This window comes from Danaus plexippus, assembly GCF_018135715.1.
Source record: "Danaus plexippus chromosome 29 unlocalized genomic scaffold, MEX_DaPlex mxdp_37, whole genome shotgun sequence".
NCBI classification, from domain to species: domain Eukaryota; kingdom Metazoa; phylum Arthropoda; class Insecta; order Lepidoptera; family Nymphalidae; genus Danaus; species Danaus plexippus.
Window position 1 is genome coordinate 545,335 of NW_026869858.1, and position 19,682 is coordinate 565,016.

General features: G+C 34.2%; 3 protein-coding genes across 8 annotated transcripts; 1 reads left to right on the forward strand and 2 right to left on the reverse strand.

Moving 5' to 3' along the window:
- Window positions 1-2,809: 2,809 nt before the first annotated feature.
- Window positions 2,810-12,829, reverse strand: LOC116777045 (tigger transposable element-derived protein 1-like). Of its 5 annotated transcripts, none has more exons than XM_061529120.1 (6): window positions 12,571-12,827; window positions 12,004-12,154; window positions 11,579-11,635; window positions 11,278-11,346; window positions 7,829-7,972; window positions 2,810-3,425 (listed from the first exon to the last, which is right to left on the reverse strand). In XM_061529120.1, exons 1-6 carry the CDS (start codon window positions 12,715-12,717, stop codon window positions 2,857-2,859), a joined length of 1,137 nt encoding a protein of 378 aa, XP_061385104.1. In that variant the 5' UTR covers window positions 12,718-12,827; the 3' UTR covers window positions 2,810-2,856. The 5 variants fall into 5 exon arrangements, with proteins under 5 accessions (XP_061385104.1, XP_061385105.1, XP_061385103.1 ...); XM_061529121.1 differs by lacking the exon at window positions 2,810-3,425 and adding an exon at window positions 4,641-5,423; XM_061529119.1 differs by lacking the exon at window positions 2,810-3,425 and adding an exon at window positions 6,549-7,350.
- Window positions 12,830-13,002: 173 nt separating this feature from the next.
- Window positions 13,003-17,136, forward strand: LOC116777041 (PR domain zinc finger protein 5-like). Of its 2 annotated transcripts, none has more exons than XM_032670395.2 (5): window positions 13,003-13,257; window positions 13,595-13,742; window positions 14,751-14,849; window positions 15,101-15,244; window positions 15,985-17,136. In XM_032670395.2, the coding sequence occupies exons 1-5, from the start codon at window positions 13,117-13,119 to the stop codon at window positions 17,118-17,120; spliced, it is 1,668 nt and encodes a 555-aa protein (XP_032526286.2). In that variant the 5' UTR covers window positions 13,003-13,116; the 3' UTR covers window positions 17,121-17,136. The 2 variants fall into 2 exon arrangements, with proteins under 2 accessions (XP_032526286.2, XP_032526287.2); XM_032670396.2 differs by having other exon boundaries at window positions 13,005-13,257; window positions 15,110-15,244.
- A 798-nt stretch (window positions 17,137-17,934) lies between these two features.
- On the reverse strand, window positions 17,935-18,929 carry LOC116777046 (uncharacterized). The gene is made up of 2 exons (XM_032670403.2): window positions 18,386-18,929; window positions 17,935-18,258 (listed from the first exon to the last, which is right to left on the reverse strand). The coding sequence occupies exons 1-2, from the start codon at window positions 18,703-18,705 to the stop codon at window positions 18,048-18,050; spliced, it is 531 nt and encodes a 176-aa protein (XP_032526294.2). The 5' UTR covers window positions 18,706-18,929; the 3' UTR covers window positions 17,935-18,047.
- Window positions 18,930-19,682: the final 753 nt, after the last annotated feature.

Here is a 19,682-nt window from a genome sequence, read left to right on the forward strand (position 1 = left end):
TTAAAACAGAGCAAAATATTTTAATTACTCCGTTTACAGTAAAACACGCATGGTTATATTTCGAAAGCTGTTGAAAACATTTTTTTTTTTTTGGTGTAAACAGGTTTCCGCATTAAGAAATCTAAAGCAAAGAGTAGCGTGAGTCTTAGAAAAATTTTGATTTGTTTTCAAACAAAAAGTTTGTATATATTTTATATTGAATAATTTTTGTGCTTATTTGAACATAGTTCCCGTTCTATTGTAGAATGTAAATATAAAACTTTCGCATATATAGTTTAAAGCAACTTATTCATTTTAGGGTCCAACCGAGAGTCTCCAACACAAAAAAAAACGAGTGGCAACAGACATATATTCATCAATATTAAACCTAAGAACAACCCGTCCTGTAAATTTGCTAAATACAGGTGATCTGATTCAAGCACACATCGAGACGAAAGTAATTTTTTTTATAAACGCAAACCCAATTCATTATAACCAGAAATGGTACGCTTGTCGTTTTTGCGCCGACAGTTTCAAACTACCCTCAGATTCGAAGCGGCATACTGTTACGTTATATGACGATAAAAATAAATTCATGATTGAATCAGGTTGGACTATATTCTAGTTAAAATGGACGTAACTTCGTTAAAATGCAACAGGATGGCTCTGATATACAATACTTTAGGACTATTAAGCGTTTGTAGATGCACAAGTTGCGTCTCAACACGAATTTTAGATATTACGTCCTATAACATATGAAAGCAGCAATCTGAAGTGTGATAAATGGCCCGGAAGCTATCACAATTTAAGAGTTCTCTCGAACAATGTAAAGAACACTACAGGTATACAAAATTACATAATTTTACAAGAACTTTCATTTTAGAAAACAAAATTTACTTTTCAAAGGCCTTCACCCACATCGTCCTATAAAAAACCTTGATTCACACTACATACACAGATAATAAAATCTTCGCAAAATCAAATTGGAACCAGCATTAATTAATGTAATGAATAAATTGTTATATTTTTAAAAAATGAAGACCAAAAAATACATATTTAAAGTATAAAAAAATATTAACACATATATAAATATACAGGAGATGTGAGAAAATATTTTAATTTATAATATATCTGGTTGAATACAAGAAAAAAAAAGCTAATTTACTATTTAAAAAGAGAACAGACGAAACTTCTCAGCGCTCCACAGATTCGCCGTGCTGGTGCTGGGACCATCTCGATAAAATAAATGTTTAGACAAAAACTAGATGTTTCCAAAAAAGGCGTTTCAAATAAAACGCTTGATTACTTATTTAACAAAACTATTATATTAATTTAAAAAGCTATCTCTGATGCTTCAGAACCACAAACGTGACACCAAATGAAAACTGGATAAGGAGGTTCATAAATAAAATTATTTTGGAATTTAAGAGCGCAAAAATAAGAGAAAAAGTTTAACACAAACGTCACAAATATTTTAACGTTAACGAAAACTAAAATTTCATTTTAAATACTAAATAAATAAGCTCTGGTGTAAATTAGAAATAGGTATGTATTGGAAAATAATTAAGATCACTATACATTATATATTTTTACTTCTTTACTTTTTATAACATGTACATACCCGACACTGTTCTCGTCTTTTCATATTAAAAAAAATATATGTACATTGTTAATAAAAAAAAATATTTGCCGTGATATCGTCGAACCTGTCTTCGGATATATATTTCTTGTACGTTTGGGACAAGCTGTTGCATATTGACATGTTTTAAGAGCTAATGACATATTAACGAGGACTATAGGTCTTAACGCTTTTGAATATTTCCTGTTTTTTTTATCTTATTAATAAAACGCTTGAGTCACAGACAAAAACTCGACTTTGTTCAAATGTACAGTGCTATATATTTTATATGATAGATGGCGCTACTGGCTGTGATAAGTTATTGTCGATACAACGAATTAGACCCAATATGACATTTCATTTCAGAAATCATGCAGAAGATTTCTAAATAAAATCACTTTGATAATCAATGGTTACTTGTTAGCTATTAGCTATATTAACTGTTCTGTTTACTCCAAAGTTTTAACCCAAAAATCAAGAAGCAATAACACGAAAGAGCCGTCAACATACACAGGAATAGACATTATTTTCTTTTTATTACCGAGAATACTCGGTTTACTCTAAAAATAACGAACGCGAAGTCAAAAGCCAAGGCGCCAAGGCTATAGTCTTCAATTGTCAAACGTGTCAGAAGATGTGCTGCGGTCAGACGACGATGTAGACTCATTTACACAATCATCGTCTGTTGATTAGAGTAAATAGTTAAATTATATTCATTAAATGCTTAACATAATTTGTTTATTTCGCAAAAAACATGTGCCTGGAGTCCCTCCGCTCGGAAGTAGTGAAACTTCGTAATTAGGAAATGAAAATGCATTATGTGTGCATCTGGTTAACTTTCGTGCGGAACGGTTGTCGTTCCTATTTGCAGTGAGTACTTTTCAGTGTACCCACATTCAGTTTATTAATGGTACGTGAGTAATGGCTGTTTCTTAATTACGAATATTGATATTGCATTGTTTGTTTTTGATTTAAAAGTTAAATTTGTGACTTAGCAATAAATGATTGTTATTTGTGTCACTCGATTATTATTTTTTTTTTATATAATTCGATTTTAATTCCTAAAAATATCCTCATAAATTGATATACGTTATGCACCTATGTATTGTATTGAAAAATAGTATAAAAAATCTTACTCAATCATTGTTTTAGTTCATTGGCAAAAACTAACTCAGCCGCTGATATTTATATTGAATAGAAAAAAAAAATAAGTAAAACGAAACGAGTACATAATCTTTATTAAAATAGAATTGTTGTTATTACACAAGATCTGGGTGCCGTTTGACGATGTGATATTTTAAACTACTAGTTTGAACGAACGCCTCCTCGCAGACGGTACACACATGCCTCTTATCGTTGAGATGCATCATGAGATGTATCCGGAGATTATTCTTCCACTTGAAGCCCTTGTCGCAGAAATCGCACTTGAAGGACCTCTCGCCGGTGTGTTTAATCGTGTGCTTCGTTAAACCGTACCGCGACCTGAACCTGAGGTCGCAGAACTCGCAGGCGAATTTCCTCTCGCCCATGTGATAATATTTCTGATGTTGCAGCACTTGGAAGGGGTATGAGAATTTTTTGCCGCAGGCGCCGCAGGATGGCGCCGGCAGGCCGTGCTCTTCCATATGGAAAGCTCTCATATACGCCGGCACCTTGACGTCGCACATGTGACAGCTGCGTAGTTTGGGTCGCTGTTTGAGGTGCACGTGTTTGTAGTGCTGTGAGAAATTCTGCCTCTTCTTGAACACGTGCTGGCAGATCGTGCAGGTGAAGTCCTTGGTGCCGTCATCGGCTGTCGTTACCGTGAAGTAAACTTCGCTGTTTATATCTGAGACGGACAGAAATAGCCAAAGTTTTAGTTCACGTTTATAAAATTTTAAAATTTATTCTTTATAATAGGCATGAAATTATCTTAAATTTACCAAATATCATGACCATAGAGTCATAGAGAGGATACTTAAATATAATCGAGTTGTATTTAAATTATCTTTAAAATAAAATTTATATTTAAAAAAAATATTCAACAGGAATCATTATAAATGTGTTTTCAACTACTGCCCTTGTCTAGTTATATATATAAATATATATTTATATAGACAAGGGCAGTAGTTGCTAGACTTGAACGCGATAAGGCATACGAGATTTCACACAAGCTTTTTATTATAAACACCGAAATCATAATAAAATTACATATGCTGGCTTTCAATTGTATAATTTTCAAAACTCTGCTTTGATCTCAACTAATCCATACTTATTTAATACATCGTCACGACATACGAACGTCCTCGTTTCCACTCTAGAACCCACGTTAATACTGTGTGCTACGATAAATGACTGAAAAACTGGAAAGGCAAGATTCTTTCAAACAAATGACTTGGTTTTTAATAACTAAAGTCCAACAGACTACCAACTAACTGTTATAATTTTGATTTTCTTTAGCAGTGTATATAAATTAATTCAGGCAAAATCTCTTAATATTATTTTATACAAACACATACAGAATATATTAGAAATGTGGGAAGGTAGGGGAGGAAGGTAGTCGATAAATAATCAGTATGTAGGTAGGTATGTCATTTACAAACATCGCAGAATTATACGCTATGGGTGTCCATGAAAACAAAAGTGTACTTTTAGGAAACGACACAATAAACGTAGTAATTAATTATCAAGCGAATTTTTGTATAATGTCATCTGAGTCACAAATGGGCTCTAAGTCGACACGGAATTACTTGTAGCATCCGAGGTATCTGGTTGCATAGTGACGAAAGCGTGCGACATAATTCTAGATATACGTGAAGGTAGTTTGAAATGTCCAATGTTAAACTCTTTATAAATTTAATTGGGAGCAACTCCGGCGTCCACGACGAAGTGATGGGCGTACTCTAGCGAGTTATTGTTTGGAAATTCAAACTAAGCCCCGATAATATTTTCAAACTTAAGTAATTTGTGAATCATCAATTGATGTCCTTTAGACATTATGTCGGTGTTAGAATGTTGCGTAATAACGACCTCAAGAATTTAATAAATAACTATTAAGGCGAAATACTTTGAGGAGTTTTATTCAATGCGAGCAACAAAACAGAGACAAGCAGAATAAATACGATACGGTTTATGTATTCATCAGATTCAATTCCATTTTGAGCAAAATGCAAGTCCCAAGTCCCTTTCACTCAAGTCGGACTTGGCTTCCATCATCTGAAGGATTACAGACGCCCTCCAGAGGCAGAGGTGTACATTTCTGACCGAGCAAATATGCCTTCATGGAAAGAGAATATTTTTTTTCGACAGAGCCCTTTTCTCACACTTCATACAATTTACAACGAAAAAACAAAATCTATTTAAGATCTTCTCTGATTCAAGTGCGTCAATCTGTGCCTAGACAGATGCTTCTTCAACTTGAACGTCTCTTCGCACAAATCACATTTGAACGGCCTCAGTGAGGAATGCTTAACTTGGTGTTGGACCAAATTGCCCCTGGACGCGAAAGTCATATCGCAGACGTTACAGACGAACTTCTTCTCGCCCATGTGATAAGTTTTCTGGTGTCTCAGCACTTGGAAGGGATAAGGAAATTTCTTCCCGCAGGCGCCGCAAGATGGCGCTGGGACTCCATGGGCTTTCTCCAAGTGGTAGGCCCTCATGTGCGGAGAAACCTTCTCTTCACAATAATAACAGCCAATAAGTTTCGGTCGCTGTTTGAGGTGGACCTGCCTGTAGTGCTGTTTGAAACAATCACGTTTCCTGAACACGTTAGAGCATATATTGCACGAGTATGCAATTCCATACTGATCCTCTCTGATAGTGTAATGTTGGCTAAGATCCGCGCCTAGAACAAAATTGCCTTTTTCAATTCCATGTGCGTTTTAAGCGACTTATTCTAATACATATCGAATTTTAATTTTCAGCTTTAAACTGTTTAGAAATGTCTACCTAAAAATCGGTTCCACAACGTTTTGTATAAAAAAAATTATGTGACTATTAATTTTATGAATAGTTATGCCAATTGGGACAAATTTCTTTAAATCTTTGACCATAAACTACAAACACGTCTTCCACTTCGACGATCTGATCTGGTGACTCCAGGATAATGCATGGGAAGTTCCGGGACATAAATTTGTAATTTATCTCTATATCCGATTAGCATTTCCATTACAGAAAAACATCCACTGAGCTCTGGCGGACAGTCGGTTAGATTAATGTCTTGGAAACCTTGTAAAAGCCGTACCTCTTCCATTAGAATGACTCTTCTTTAAGTACTTGTTCGGTACGTGAGGTCCCCAAGGACATTTTATAATTCCACACAGATTTATATAATAGACACAACACCTAACACAAAACTAGAGCCAACAGATTTGAGAACAGAAAAATATCTCATTTACTATAAATGTAGAAAAAATATATAGGAAAAAAATGTTGCTTTTGTTGGTAGTTTGGCATAAATTGAGTTTTTATGGGCATGTGAGCATAGGGTACATGTACTAGTTAAAATATGATAATTTTGTAGGCAATCGAAAACCGTATCCCATCGAGTCTTATCTTCCATATGAATAGACTGCTTCATTGGAAACTTCATCCTTATATATATTATATATATATAGTATGTATATATATAGTATTGAGGTGAAAAGCCACAAAGGACATTGTTTTAGATTCAGCGCTTAAGCACTTAGTGCTCAACTTCCACACTAATAAAGCCCTTGAGTGAAATAGCTTCCCATAAACGGAATTTTGATAAGCGATATAAAATATAAACCTTTTTTACATATTTCAAGTGAATTTATTAAGCGAGAAGTAGCGGAGGGGCTCAGTCTGCAGGATTAGAGCCGTCTTTGTTTATATAGAAGCCTTTTTGGTTAGCCAATAGCCACTTTTCATTTATTTATGAAACCTAACATAAAATATCTCTGGTTATTTGACAAGAATAAATTAAAAATATAAATAAAAATTCAAATTCAACTTTATATTTTATTAAAAATCAACATGGCAGTTACAAAAAGACTAAATAAACGTTACATATTATAGCACTCTCCCATTAAAACATGGAAAAAATATATTATGTATGAAAATTTCTACAAAATATAGCCCCGAATCTCCCGACACCATCGCCAAGGTCCAACGTTCTATACCCGGGTAGATTTTTTTCTGGAGGGTTCAGTCCGTTGACCTTTCCACGGATGCCAATTAAAATTTGACCCCCGGGTGATATTTAGTCATGTGGTAATTCAAACTGGCCTTCTGCACGAACGCCTGGCCGCACACTTTGCATACTTTCCGCCTATCGCCCGTGTGTATCCGCTCGTGGAGGTCCAGCGTCGTCTTCCTTAGGAACGACTTCTTGCAGAACCTGCAGTGGTAGTCCTTGACCGTTTTGTGCTTGAATTTATGCTTGTACAGACCCTCGAAGCTGAAGGACTCGTAATCGCAGAACTCGCAGCGGAACTTCTCGCCCATCATGTGGAAATTGTTTATGTGCTTCTTCAGCTGGACCTTAGAATTGAATATGCCCTTGCAGGCGTTGCAATGCAACCTGTGGTCTATGTTGTGGACCTCCAGCTTGTGGACGGTGAACTGCGGCACCGTCATGAACTCCTCCAAGCACTCGGGGCACCTGTATTTAGGTATTTTGTAGTGTTTGGTCTTAACGTGAAACCTCAGCGACGACATCTTGCCGTATCTCTTACCGCAATGACAGCAGCACACTGTCTCATCATCCCACTTATAATCTTTAGCTTGAAGCTTGAACGTTGCTTCTCCTGAAGACAAAAAAATCATTTTTATTCCCACTATCCCTCTTCACACTTCTATTCTTTTTCTAATCTATTGCGCAGAATCGTCTTCTTGGTCCGACGCCTCACTGATTTTTAATATCCGGTTGTAATTTTTTTTTTACTCGCAATCTAATAACCGTGACATTTGTACGGTTGTTATTTTGAGAAATTCGTTTAGCGACAAATGTCATACCAGTCCCATTTCGGGCGCCATCCCTCATGTTTCCGGTTAAAGAAAATTCGTATAAAATGGTTTGTTGACGAGAATTCAATTAAAATATCTCAAACATTAAAAAAAAATACACTACATTGATAATATATATATATATATATATATATAAAATGACCATTTGTGAGTTTAACTATCCCATAATAAGTAAAAACATTATTTCTAGACACAAGCGGAATAATGAGACACAACATATCCTACTAATATTATGTTATATACATAGATCATTCCTACCTTTCTTTTCCTTTGTTCCCAAGCTCTTTGTTTTCTTTGCGTCCTGCTTTGTCCTTTGTCTGCTCCTCGTCTTCTCCATTTTTTGTTTCACTTTAGCTTTCCTATTCTTCAGTGTTATGTTCAGTTCGTCTGAATCCGGGTCATCTGGTGGATAGGGAGTGAAATTTGCATGTACTTCACAATACTATTTAAGCACATATATATAGAATTCTAACCCACAAATGCCTTGTTTTGCGAGCTACCTTCACTTTTATTATATTTCGGAAGCGTCGTTTCTAAATGCAGAAAATAAATCTTAATCATTCTTACAATATATATATATATATATAGTGCATAGAGTGATACAATATTTTAAAGGACATTTAGCGACTGACTTAAGACATATGCTATAAGTAGAAATAGTATGATAAGTGATAAGTCCTACTATTATCAAAATATTATAAGTGACGATGTATGTACGTTTGTTACTCTTTCACACAAACTACTTAACAAATATCGATGTAACTCTTTCACACAAATTACTTAACAGAAATGTAACTTGAGAATAAGGCATAACGTACAGTTTATCTCGGAAACGAAATCGGAGCAAAACGTTGGCTCTGTATTGACGATAGATGTCGCTGTCTGTTGGCTACCATATATATTCATTATTCACTCACGCAAATTCAGAATTCCCATAGACAAAGTCACCGACAAAGATAAATGTATATATATATAAATTTTAATGAACTAATCATACAGATAATTTAATTGAGCGGGGATAGTCTGAAATTTGTGTAGACACATAAATAGATACAGTAATCCCCCCTATTACACGGTATATTTGTTCCGCGATATAGGAAAACGCGTTGTACGAAAATTCTCGTAAAACGCGCTCGTATGACCTCGTATAACGCGTTATATACAAATGATTCACGTTTAACTTTTCTTGTTAACGAGGGTTTAAATCGAATATTAAGGAAAAACTATGTTATGAACGAAATATATGCGTTTTATTAAAATCAAACCAAGAACATTTTCAATAAAAAACTTATACATATGTAACTAAAAAACAGGTAATTTCCAATAAATCAAATAGTTCCAAAAACAGTTTTGTTACATATTTATCCGCTGTCGGAGCTATCTGAAGTAACGTTCCACCGACATCTTTTTTTAACGGAACGTTCAAAGGTCTCACCTTTCGAATTTTTCTTATATTCTTTACTTAAGAGCATGTTTTCTTGTTCGTCTGTATTAAATAAAATTTCACTATCTAACGATTCTTCGTTTTCTATTTTATGTTTTTTCTGCATTCTTACATGTGGTGCAAGACAGTATTGAGGATTTACTTTAAATTCAGTACATCGTTCCCCTGAAGAACCACGATTCGCAACAAGTATCTCCAATTGCTTTCCTAGGTTCACTATTTCATCCTGGTTTCCTGTACATCATTGTTCGTCTCCTTCGTCCACAATCTGCATGGAGCTCTCTTCAGCACTATTTGTCACATTCGCGTCAGATGTATCAGCTAACTGTACAAGCTCTTCCTCATCTAGATCCGCAGCGTCGTTTATTAATTCATAAATATCTCGTTCGTTCATGTCGTCGAATCCTTCTCCGCCCACTGATCTAGCAATATTTACTATAGGTTCGATATTTATACTTGTAGAATCTGACAAATTTTCTTGCAAAACGACTTCAGGCCAAACATTTTTCCAACAGGCGTTTAATGTCGAAGACTTTAACTCTCGAACAGATAGAAATATTAATTCTACACATTTTAAAATTGAGATATCTTTCCACATCTCAGCTAGTTTCATATCTGGTTTGCATTCAAATTTTTCCGATATAAGTTCAAGTGTTCTCCGTATATAATGAGATTTAATTGTTTTCATAATACCCTGGTCAAGGGGTTGTAGTATTGATGTTGTATTGGGCGGTAAAAAAAGTACTTTTACGTTCGGATGAACGAGATCTACTGGATGTTGTGGAGCATCGTCTATCAGGAGTAAAGCCTTGGAACTGACATTTTTAGTTTTCGAGTAGTTTTCGACCTCTGGTACAAAGCAGTTGTAAAACCAGTCGTGAAATATAGCAGCTGTGACCCATGCACTTTCGTTTGCTCTCCAGTGAACGGGAAGTGTAGTCTTGTCAATGCCTTTCATTGCCCGTGGACTTAAGAAACGATTGATCAACATCGGCTTTGTTATATGGTCGCCAGATGCATTACTACAAACAAGCAAGGTTATTCTCTCCTTAGAGGCCTTAAACCCACCAGCATATCTCTCGTTTTCCGATAAATATGTTCGCTTAGGCATTCTCTTCCAATATAAGCCAGTTTCGTGGGCATTATACACTTGGTCAGCTGTATATCCGCCTTCATCAATTATCTTCGGAAGTTCTTCTTTAAATTTCCGAGCACTTTCATGATCAGCTGAAGCGCGCTCTCCTTGAGTCTGAATGTTATGCAAGGAAAACCTTTTTCGAAACCTTTCAAACCAGCCATTACTACTGACAAATTTTGATTTCGGCTCGTCGGAGGAAACAGTTTCCAATTCTTTTAAATGAGTAAAAATTTTTTGGGCTTTTGCTTTTATTAAAGAACTATTTATAGGAATATTATTTCGATTGCAATCTTCTATCCAAATCATCAAACATTTTTCTGTTTTTGGTATTAGCGAATCTTTCACACGTGAAGACTTACTTAAGGTCTGCAACGATCTAGACATCACAGCACTCCTAATTTTACTTTCATTTTGTTTAACTGTTCGTATTGACGACTCGTTTAGCTCCAGATCCTTTGCTATTGCTGTTAATTTCTTGCCATTATTTAGCTGATCCAAAATATCAATTTTTTGTTGTAGAGAAATAAATTTCCTTTTTAACTTAGGTTTTGTTTCCTTTTCACTTGTCATGGCTGAGAAATAAATATTTTATTTAAAATAAAAATGATACAAATAACATTTCTACACCTTTTAGTTTAATATTCAATGTTCTTACAATTCAAAAACTAGGAACACAAATTTAGTAAAATAATTTAAATTAATTCTATAAGAACACAATTGACACAATGTGCAAACGTACGCGAAATTGATTGTGAACTGTACAAATCATTATAAATGTCACAGTACAGAAATATAACGTGGGGAATTCGCGAGTTATATGAGGGAAAACACGCGGGGAATCCCCGTGTTATATGGGGGAAAACACGTGTTATACGAGGGACATGAAATCGCGTTATAAGAGTACCGTGTTATAGGGGGGATTACTGTATATTCATTATTCACTCATGCAAATTCAGAATTCCCATAGACAAAGTCACCGACAAAGATAAATGTATATATATATAAATTTTAATGAACTAATCATACAGATAATTTAATTGAGCGGGGATAGTCTGAAATTTGTGTAGACACATAAACAGATATTATCAAGTTACAATAAACTGATTATCGGAAAACAAATTCTACCTTCATCTTGTTTGATGTCATAGTCTTCATCGTGGCCATCGTCCAAACTGATGAAGCCGTCTTTGAATTCTGTAACATTAGAAACATATAAATAGTTAAATATATATATATATTCTAATATGCATGCAAAAGCCTTATCTTTGGAGCAAAACATTCCGATAGCGCATCAAATGCCTTATCTTTAGAAAAGAGATTGTAATATCACCTAATGTATATATGTCTCATCTTGAGAATATGCAAGATTTTTGGTTATTGATATCAATCAATTAATATTATTCCCCCAATTATTAATTTATCTCACCTGCCTCCGAGTCAATATCTTCTTCCTTGATTAAGGATTCCTTCTCATGATTTGTTACTGGAAAAAATATATATATATAATATTATAATGTCTCTTTTTACACCAAATATTTTCATTTCTTTTTTTATTTTTTCACTAACATGTTACATTACAGTAACATATTCAATTCGCTCCATAATAAATGACAATTAATGTATCATTAGACAATTAAATTCTACATATATAAGATTGTATAAATATGTCTCCTTTTGTCTGTCAGTTTAGCTCTTATTTCCGTTATCAGACGGATTTCTAGCATAAATATCTATTACAGATAATTTATCCCTTGCGCATCTTTATAAATATTGTAATTACTATTTTTTGTTACGTAAATAAATAATAACTTGGTAACACTTAAAAAAAGACTTCAGACCGTAAGGACCAACCTTTGATAGTGTTGTTTAGGTACAAGTCCATGAATCTCCCTTCGCAGTCCAAGACCTGTTTCTTGAAGCTCGAGGCGTCTTGCAGTCGCGAGATGCACGCTTTGCATATCGTGTATGTAGCCGTACACAACTCCCCCGGCACTGGGATGATCTGGTACATTAAGGTTTTGATATCCAGGACATATTTTAAGTATACAATGTTTGAGTGTGCCACATATATAATATTAAACTTTCGCTATTAAATAGGATATCCGAGAATTGACTCCTAAGAAGAAAAAGGCAGCCAATTTTTTTATTCAAAATAATCTTGTGGTCTAGGAATTGTAATAACATTTTGTATGCTTTCTCGAATGTTTAAGATGTAATAAAAAAATACTCTAATTATGAATAATGATAAATAAATCAAATTAATTGCATTTCGGTAGAATTTATAGTTATTCAAATATGTGAAATAATTCTGTATTGTTTCCTTTCAAAATTGTATATATGGTTAAAAAATGAAAAATATATATTTTTTTTCACTTTTAAAGCAGTACTAACTTCTGGGAGCACGATTATAAAACTTACTTCAATATTAAAACATTCCTTTAACATATTAGAATATATTTCCTCTTGATCCAAATTTTGTTTAGGTTCAGCTAAATTATCGAAAGCACCGTCCGAGTGGCAGCAGCGACATAAATTTTTTTCAATTTTCCAGATTTCTACTGACATTTTTCACTCAAAAAACATACAAGGAACGACGTATTTCTTACTATTTTATTTATTTAAAAGTTTAAGACAATTCTGTCTCAACTTTGTCAGCCATATTATGTTATTGCTTTTTTATATACTTTATTATCTGTGGCTGATACTTATCCGATAAAATATTCTTAAAAAAACTTAAAACATTAAATTAAGACTTATTTAAAAATATAAAACAAATATATATAATATAAACATTAATAAAATTAAACAAAATATTAAAATTTTACACATGAAATTAAATTAAACAGGTGTTTTCCTTGTTTTCATCACAACCCTAGCTGTCATATTTAATAAATAGTAAATAGTATGAAATTGAAACTTGCTTTAGGTAATTTGAAGAAATAATCATAAGGGTTTATTTTGAAAATGGATAAGAACTACACGAGCTATGGAGAGTGTCGGTGTTGCTTAGTAAAAGGATATCACAGAGACATAATGAAGGAATACTACGTAAATGGCACTAGGGAGGTGTATATAGACATTTTCATGGAATGCTTCAATTTATTTGTACGTATCGTAACAAAATAATAAATTTAATGAAAATCTTTTACAAAATAACACCAACTGAACTCAAAAGCTTTTTTATTTATGCTCTAAAAGTTATACTAGATACTTCAAGCAAGTTGTTTGTTTTCTCCAATTTTATTGGTACTTCAAATAGTATGTTTACAATTTTCTTTCTGTAAAACAAACTCTAATATAATTATAAATACTATAATTATTATAACGATTGTTAAATTCACCTATTGGTAATATTTCTAATAATAACTTAGTAGATATTATTTTAATAATTAAAATTAAATTATATCGTCGTTATATCTTTAAAAGTGATTAAATATTTCAGCTGTCAACAAACAAACAGATCAGTGCGCTGATATGTGTGTCGTGCGTTCAAAAACTGAAAGAGGCTAATAGTTTCAGACTGCTCGTAATCAGCTCGGAGGAGCAGCTTCTAGACTCAATAACTGATAAAGAAACTGTTTTTGTTAACGGTAAGTAATATAATTACTTACTTAATGTATGAAATGGGAATAAATAGTTAAAAATCTTTATTAGTTAGAGTTACATGGCTGAATAGAGACCTCGTTCTTGGTGAACAAATATATTATATTATATCAGCTAGAGAGAGGAGCTTGGACAATGGATGTGAGAGTTCCGCGCGCGTTAGATAGGGGCTCTAAGATAGGGGTTAGATAAAACTACACCTCGGTCGAAAGTCCCAGGCATTGTTAAAGCTCCTCTCCCTGCAACGCAATGGACCCGGCACCAGCACGGTGATTACATGGAACAATGAGAAACTACAGCCATTTTGTTTCCGTAGTTTCCAATAAAACTATATTGAATTCGTAATACACATATATTTTGTGCCGAGTCCCAAGACTGAATTATAGGACCTTATATAATGAGACTGTACCTATGTTGTACTCAACATTATTTAATAGTACCGAGCAAGTATAAGTAATACACATCACTCGTTATAACGACTTTGTTTCACTGTTATTGATGCGGGTAGCAGTAATTCTTTATTCAAATGAAAATAACCCATAGTTTTTGATATAAGATTAACTTTATTTTTATGGGAATAGAGTTCAGAATCCCTTAAAAGTGTTTGTATTGCTATATCATATAGACTGTTAGAATATTTTTCATAATAGGAGATATATAAAAAGTACTGTATCAGAATTAGTACATCATTTATGTCAATTTTTGATGATGAAGTGTATTTAGTAAAAGAATTTATTTTTTATTTCTTGTTTACAAAAATTATCTCGTCTCGCTGGCAATACCACAATGCATTTAGGTGAAAACTGAGCCAAACTTTTTCCGTAACATAATCACTGTTTAGTATGTGATAATCACAAATAATAATAATAATAATATTGTTTGTAAAAATCTTTTGTTTCTTTGTCAACATTACGTGTTTTCGATGTGCTTGAGGATTGAAGATATATATATATATATATATATGATATTGACCTGCATGTTCTGGAAATCTCCAGTGGGTGTTCAATCCGAAGTGAAAACGGAACTGCAGGGTGATGTGAAGGTGGAACAAGACGACTCCGTCTTTGATTGCGAGGAGTTTCTATGTGATGAAGGTAAGCTCTTGCTTAAGGAACAAACACCTGGTAGACGGGCCTTGCTCGATAGTTTGTTTGGTTATGTTCTGTCCTTTTTGTAAATCATATTACGTTTTGTCCCTCCATCTTTATGTTACCTAGTAGAGATTCTATTTGAGCACAAAGCTCAAGTTTTTTTGTACGGTTTTTTTGTCACGTGCAATAAATTAAAGTGAAATTAAAAAAATCATTATTTTCTAGTTCGTCAGTATCTAGTCATAGCTTTAAAGTCATTACAGAGACAAAGGATGAGGAAATCGTAGATAGAGAGGCGGAAATATTGTCCCGATTTCCGTTCACCAACAAACTGCCTGATAGGAGAAGTTTGTATACAACCTGCAAAGGCTTCGTAACACACCTGGACCTGCTGGAAGGTAATCTTATATTGATTAGGGCTAGTATAGTACTTTTCAAAGTTGTTTGAGCCTAGCCGTGGTCAGGTTATTACCTATCATAAGCCGGCTTGACCGGGGAATTACCTCCATCTCACAGAAATCGGCGCGAAGTAGTCTTTAATGGCTGCGTTTCGTCCAATGAGTCAGAGCCGGTTGCTCTTTCCCTTTTCCCCTCTCTCCTCTCCCCCTCCTCCAACGAAGGATGGCAACACATCCGCATAACTATGTTGCGGATGTCATACCTCCATCAAGTAGGCCGTCTGTTCGTGTGCCCTCTTTAGCATAAAAAAATAATTCAGCCTATACAAACATTTTGCAACTACCCACCATATTTTTTTTTTTTTGTAAAATTACTTACATGTCTTTTAGGATTTTTTTTGCAGGTTATGTTTCATACACGTATACTATTTTACTTTCAATTAATGATATACAATGTTTTACATCCGACTTTTCGCGTCGTTATTTGTCATAGTTAGATCATCTTTATATTAATGATTCGGATGATAAGGAACAAAAACATTTACGTTGTCTATCGAACACAGAATATAGAACCTTGCATATTTAGTAACAAGAATTGTAAACAAAAAGTGATAATTTTTGACATTAATTACGACACCAGCTAACCGAATCATCGTCTCTATTACCGCTGGACTAACTTGTTTCTACAAATTTCTTGCTATATTTTTATAGTGTTATATATAATCATAATAATCTTCCAGGTAAGTTAGTTTTACCCAAAATGATCGCTAAGCTATTAGAGAACGACAGCGGAAGGTCCTCAAAGAAGATATTCGTAACGGAAAAAATGGCTCACATACACAACGCGTCCACGCTTCTAGAATATTCGAATGCAACTCCTTTTAAGAGCAAAAATAGATCGGGCTTTCCCTGTTTCTTCTGTAGGAGCATACACGACAGTCTGGACAAACTCAAAGAGCACCAAAGCAAGGCACACAAAAGAACAGAAATCAAGAAGATTCTGGCAACTTATGGGGCGGAGTGTCTAGTGGTGTACGTGGACATAACGGATTTAAAATGCACCATCTGCGATAGTGATGTCCCAAGTCTGAACGAACTGAGAGAGCATTTGATGAAGATACACAAGAAGAAAATACATTTGGAGTACACGGATAGGGTCATACCATTCAAGCTGTCCACCAACAGCATATACGAATGCCAAGTTTGCAGATTCAACTTCGAAACTTTCGGTTCTATCGAGCGCCACATGAACGTGCACTACAGGAACTACGTTTGCAACCAGTGCGGGACCGGTTTCGTGACGAAGTACCGTCTGAAGGTGCACATGAAGAGCATGCACGTAGGCGGCGCGTACCCATGCGATATATGCAAAAAAGTATACACGACCCAACAGAAGCACAAGAACCACGTGGACACGGTGCACAAGATGATAAAGAGATTCAAATGCACCAAATGTCCTGAACGTTTCTCAGAATATTTCAGGCGTCAGAAGCATCTGGTGGAAGTTCACGGTCTGGCGCCGCTGCATTACAAGTGCAACGTGTGCGACAAGGCCTTCGACAGGCGCTACACATTATCGCGGCACATGAAGCGCGACCACTTGGAGGAGAGGGACTACCAGTGCCAACTGTGCTCGTACAAATGCTTCACCAACAACGAGCTCAGCGTGCACATGATAAAGCATAACGGCGAGAGAATACACGAGTGCAGCGTCTGCAATAAGTCCTACGCCAGGAAGAAGACCCTCAGAGAACATATGCGTATACACAACAATGACCGAAGATTTTCCTGCGCCGTCTGTGGACAGTCGTTCGTGCAGAAATGCAGTCTGAAGGGCCACGTGAAAACGCATCACACGGATTATGTCGTGCAATAAATTATTATAAGACTGTCTTTTTTTTCGTTGCATATTCTCCAAAAAAAAAAAAAACAAAAAACTGGTTTCAAATTAATCCATGATTATCGGGTACACGTGTGATAATTTTATTTGGCATATCAATTAACGATATGCAAAATTTTTCTCTTCAGACAGTTTCATCTCGTCTCTGATCATGGCTGCTGTGAAATAATCCAAGGCAAGCATATAAGAGACTTAGTCATAAAATTCTATTGCAATCTTTACAAGTGGCACCATCGATTCCTCAAATGTAATAGTAACAAGACCTCCAGCAAACACTTATTTTTTAAATCCATACAAAAAGAAATGAAATTAAGGCAAGTTACACCTCATTATACGGCTCTGCCAGTAAGTCCCATCGAAGTCAGTCCGGCTTTTACGGAAACTAGCCACAACAAGTAGATAGAGAAATTGCATATTTTTTTTGGTCTATATATATACATATATAGTTCCATAGATAGTCCATAGACATAGCACACACACACACACACATATATATATGTATATATATATATATTTATTTATTCAGTTACAGCTGCCTCCAAATCATTGTTTACTATTAATCAGTTCTAATGACAATAAATAAATTGAATAACTAATAAGATAGCTTTCTTTGATGATTTTTTCAAAAAACATAGATCCAGTCTATAAAAAATCTAATGTTTAAAGTTAAACAAGAGCAAAAGAGTTTATATATCAACTAAGACAAATAAGTTCTGAAACTGCCACAGACTCGTGTCAAATATTATTTTGTAGATAATAAAAAAGAATTGTTAAAAAAAAAATAGACAAATTCATTAAATGATTTAATTTTTATTTAAAAGTTGTAATAATTATAATTTAAGTTTTATTACACTTACTATTAGTTATAATTTAAAAAAAAATTATCAAAATAGTCTTTAATATCTAAACAGATTTATTTTCCAACAAATCAACATATGCACATTGTATTAAATCTTCATCTTTCACACCGAGCTTCATTTGTATGTCTTTGGCTATATCCTGACCCTCCTCGAGTGTTTGTTCTGGACGTAGAACTACTTCCAACTCCATGAACTCACCCAATTCCTCGACTTTGTCTATATGGACACGAGTCTGTCCTACCATGTAGAGTTTGCTGGAAATATAAAAAAATTTCAGGAACTAGAACTTGTCCTTTAATAGTAAATTAAAATAAAATATACTTAGTAGTATAACAACAACTATGTTCTTATTAATTTATAAACAGGGGATATCTAACGAACCGCTCTTTTATAACTCTCCCTTTAGCTCCCATACACTTTTTCAGGATATCGTCCAATTGTTTAACTTTTTCTGATTCGCTATTAGAAAATTGTAGAAGATCGTAATCACTCAACTTCGGACCCGACACGTCGCTTCGGCTGTATCTAACAAGTGTGGCTGAGTTATCAGCGTATATTCTCATCTTTAATCTACCATTATTCGTTTTATAGAATGTATCATCCTGATGTATTATTTCTGGTTTGCCACCGCTAAGTTCTTCAGCGATCTTACAGATTTTTTCCATATCATGTACAACGGCTTTTATTTCTACGTTGCGCATTGTTTTTTATGATGATAAACTGATATATAACATAAAATATAAAAATTAAGAACAGAAATTTTTACTGGTAATTTTCACGATAAATATCTATTAGAATAAGGTAGATTATCACTTCGTGACTTTTACATGTTATTGTTTATACTTCACCGCCGAATTTTACTTTTTTTTTTATAAATGTTTTACGGCTCTGGATACGAGTACATCGAATTTTACATTGAAATAATATTGCCCGATACAAAATATGTAAATACACCATGTATTTATGCTTCACTCAATAAATAATAATTTTAATCACACTTGAGTTTAGTATGCAGTCATTCAATAAACAAAATATCGTTTTTTTTAATGTAACAGAGATTTTTAAATACGCAAAATATATGCAGTTTTCGACATTTTTAGTGGCAAATCGCTCCACAATTTAAAATTTATAAAAGTCGGTTTTAAAATATGTCATTTAAGAATAAAAGTTTGTTATGACTGTGTTATACCCTGAACACCGTGGAAACAAAATCTTTCTTTTAAATAATTCGGGGTTCTTGGTTGAAATAAAATACAGTTTAGAAGTGAAAGCACTAGACCCAGTGTTGACCAATTGGAAGCCATTTGTGTTTTTGATGAAATCCTGAAATGCTGTTATATATGAACCGTATGATAACATTTTGAATTCTTTAAGCTTATTAAGCGGGGCTTCTTTAAAATTGAGAAAAATTTGCATTGCTAGAACCTAAAATAGAAGGTAGAAGGGAATTTGCTAGAATAGGTTAAGTAAGGAGTTGATAAAAAATATCTTACACGTCAAGGAGTCTTTTATATGAAATAACTATGACAATTCTCGTGTTCTTAATTGAAGATATAATCATTAATAATGGCACGGTTGGAACGGCGACGGGAAAGGTCTTAATTGGAAATGATAAAAGAAATAGGTGCAACCGTGCTTAGACTAGTTTTTATAAAACTTATAAGAGGAAAGGTAGTAT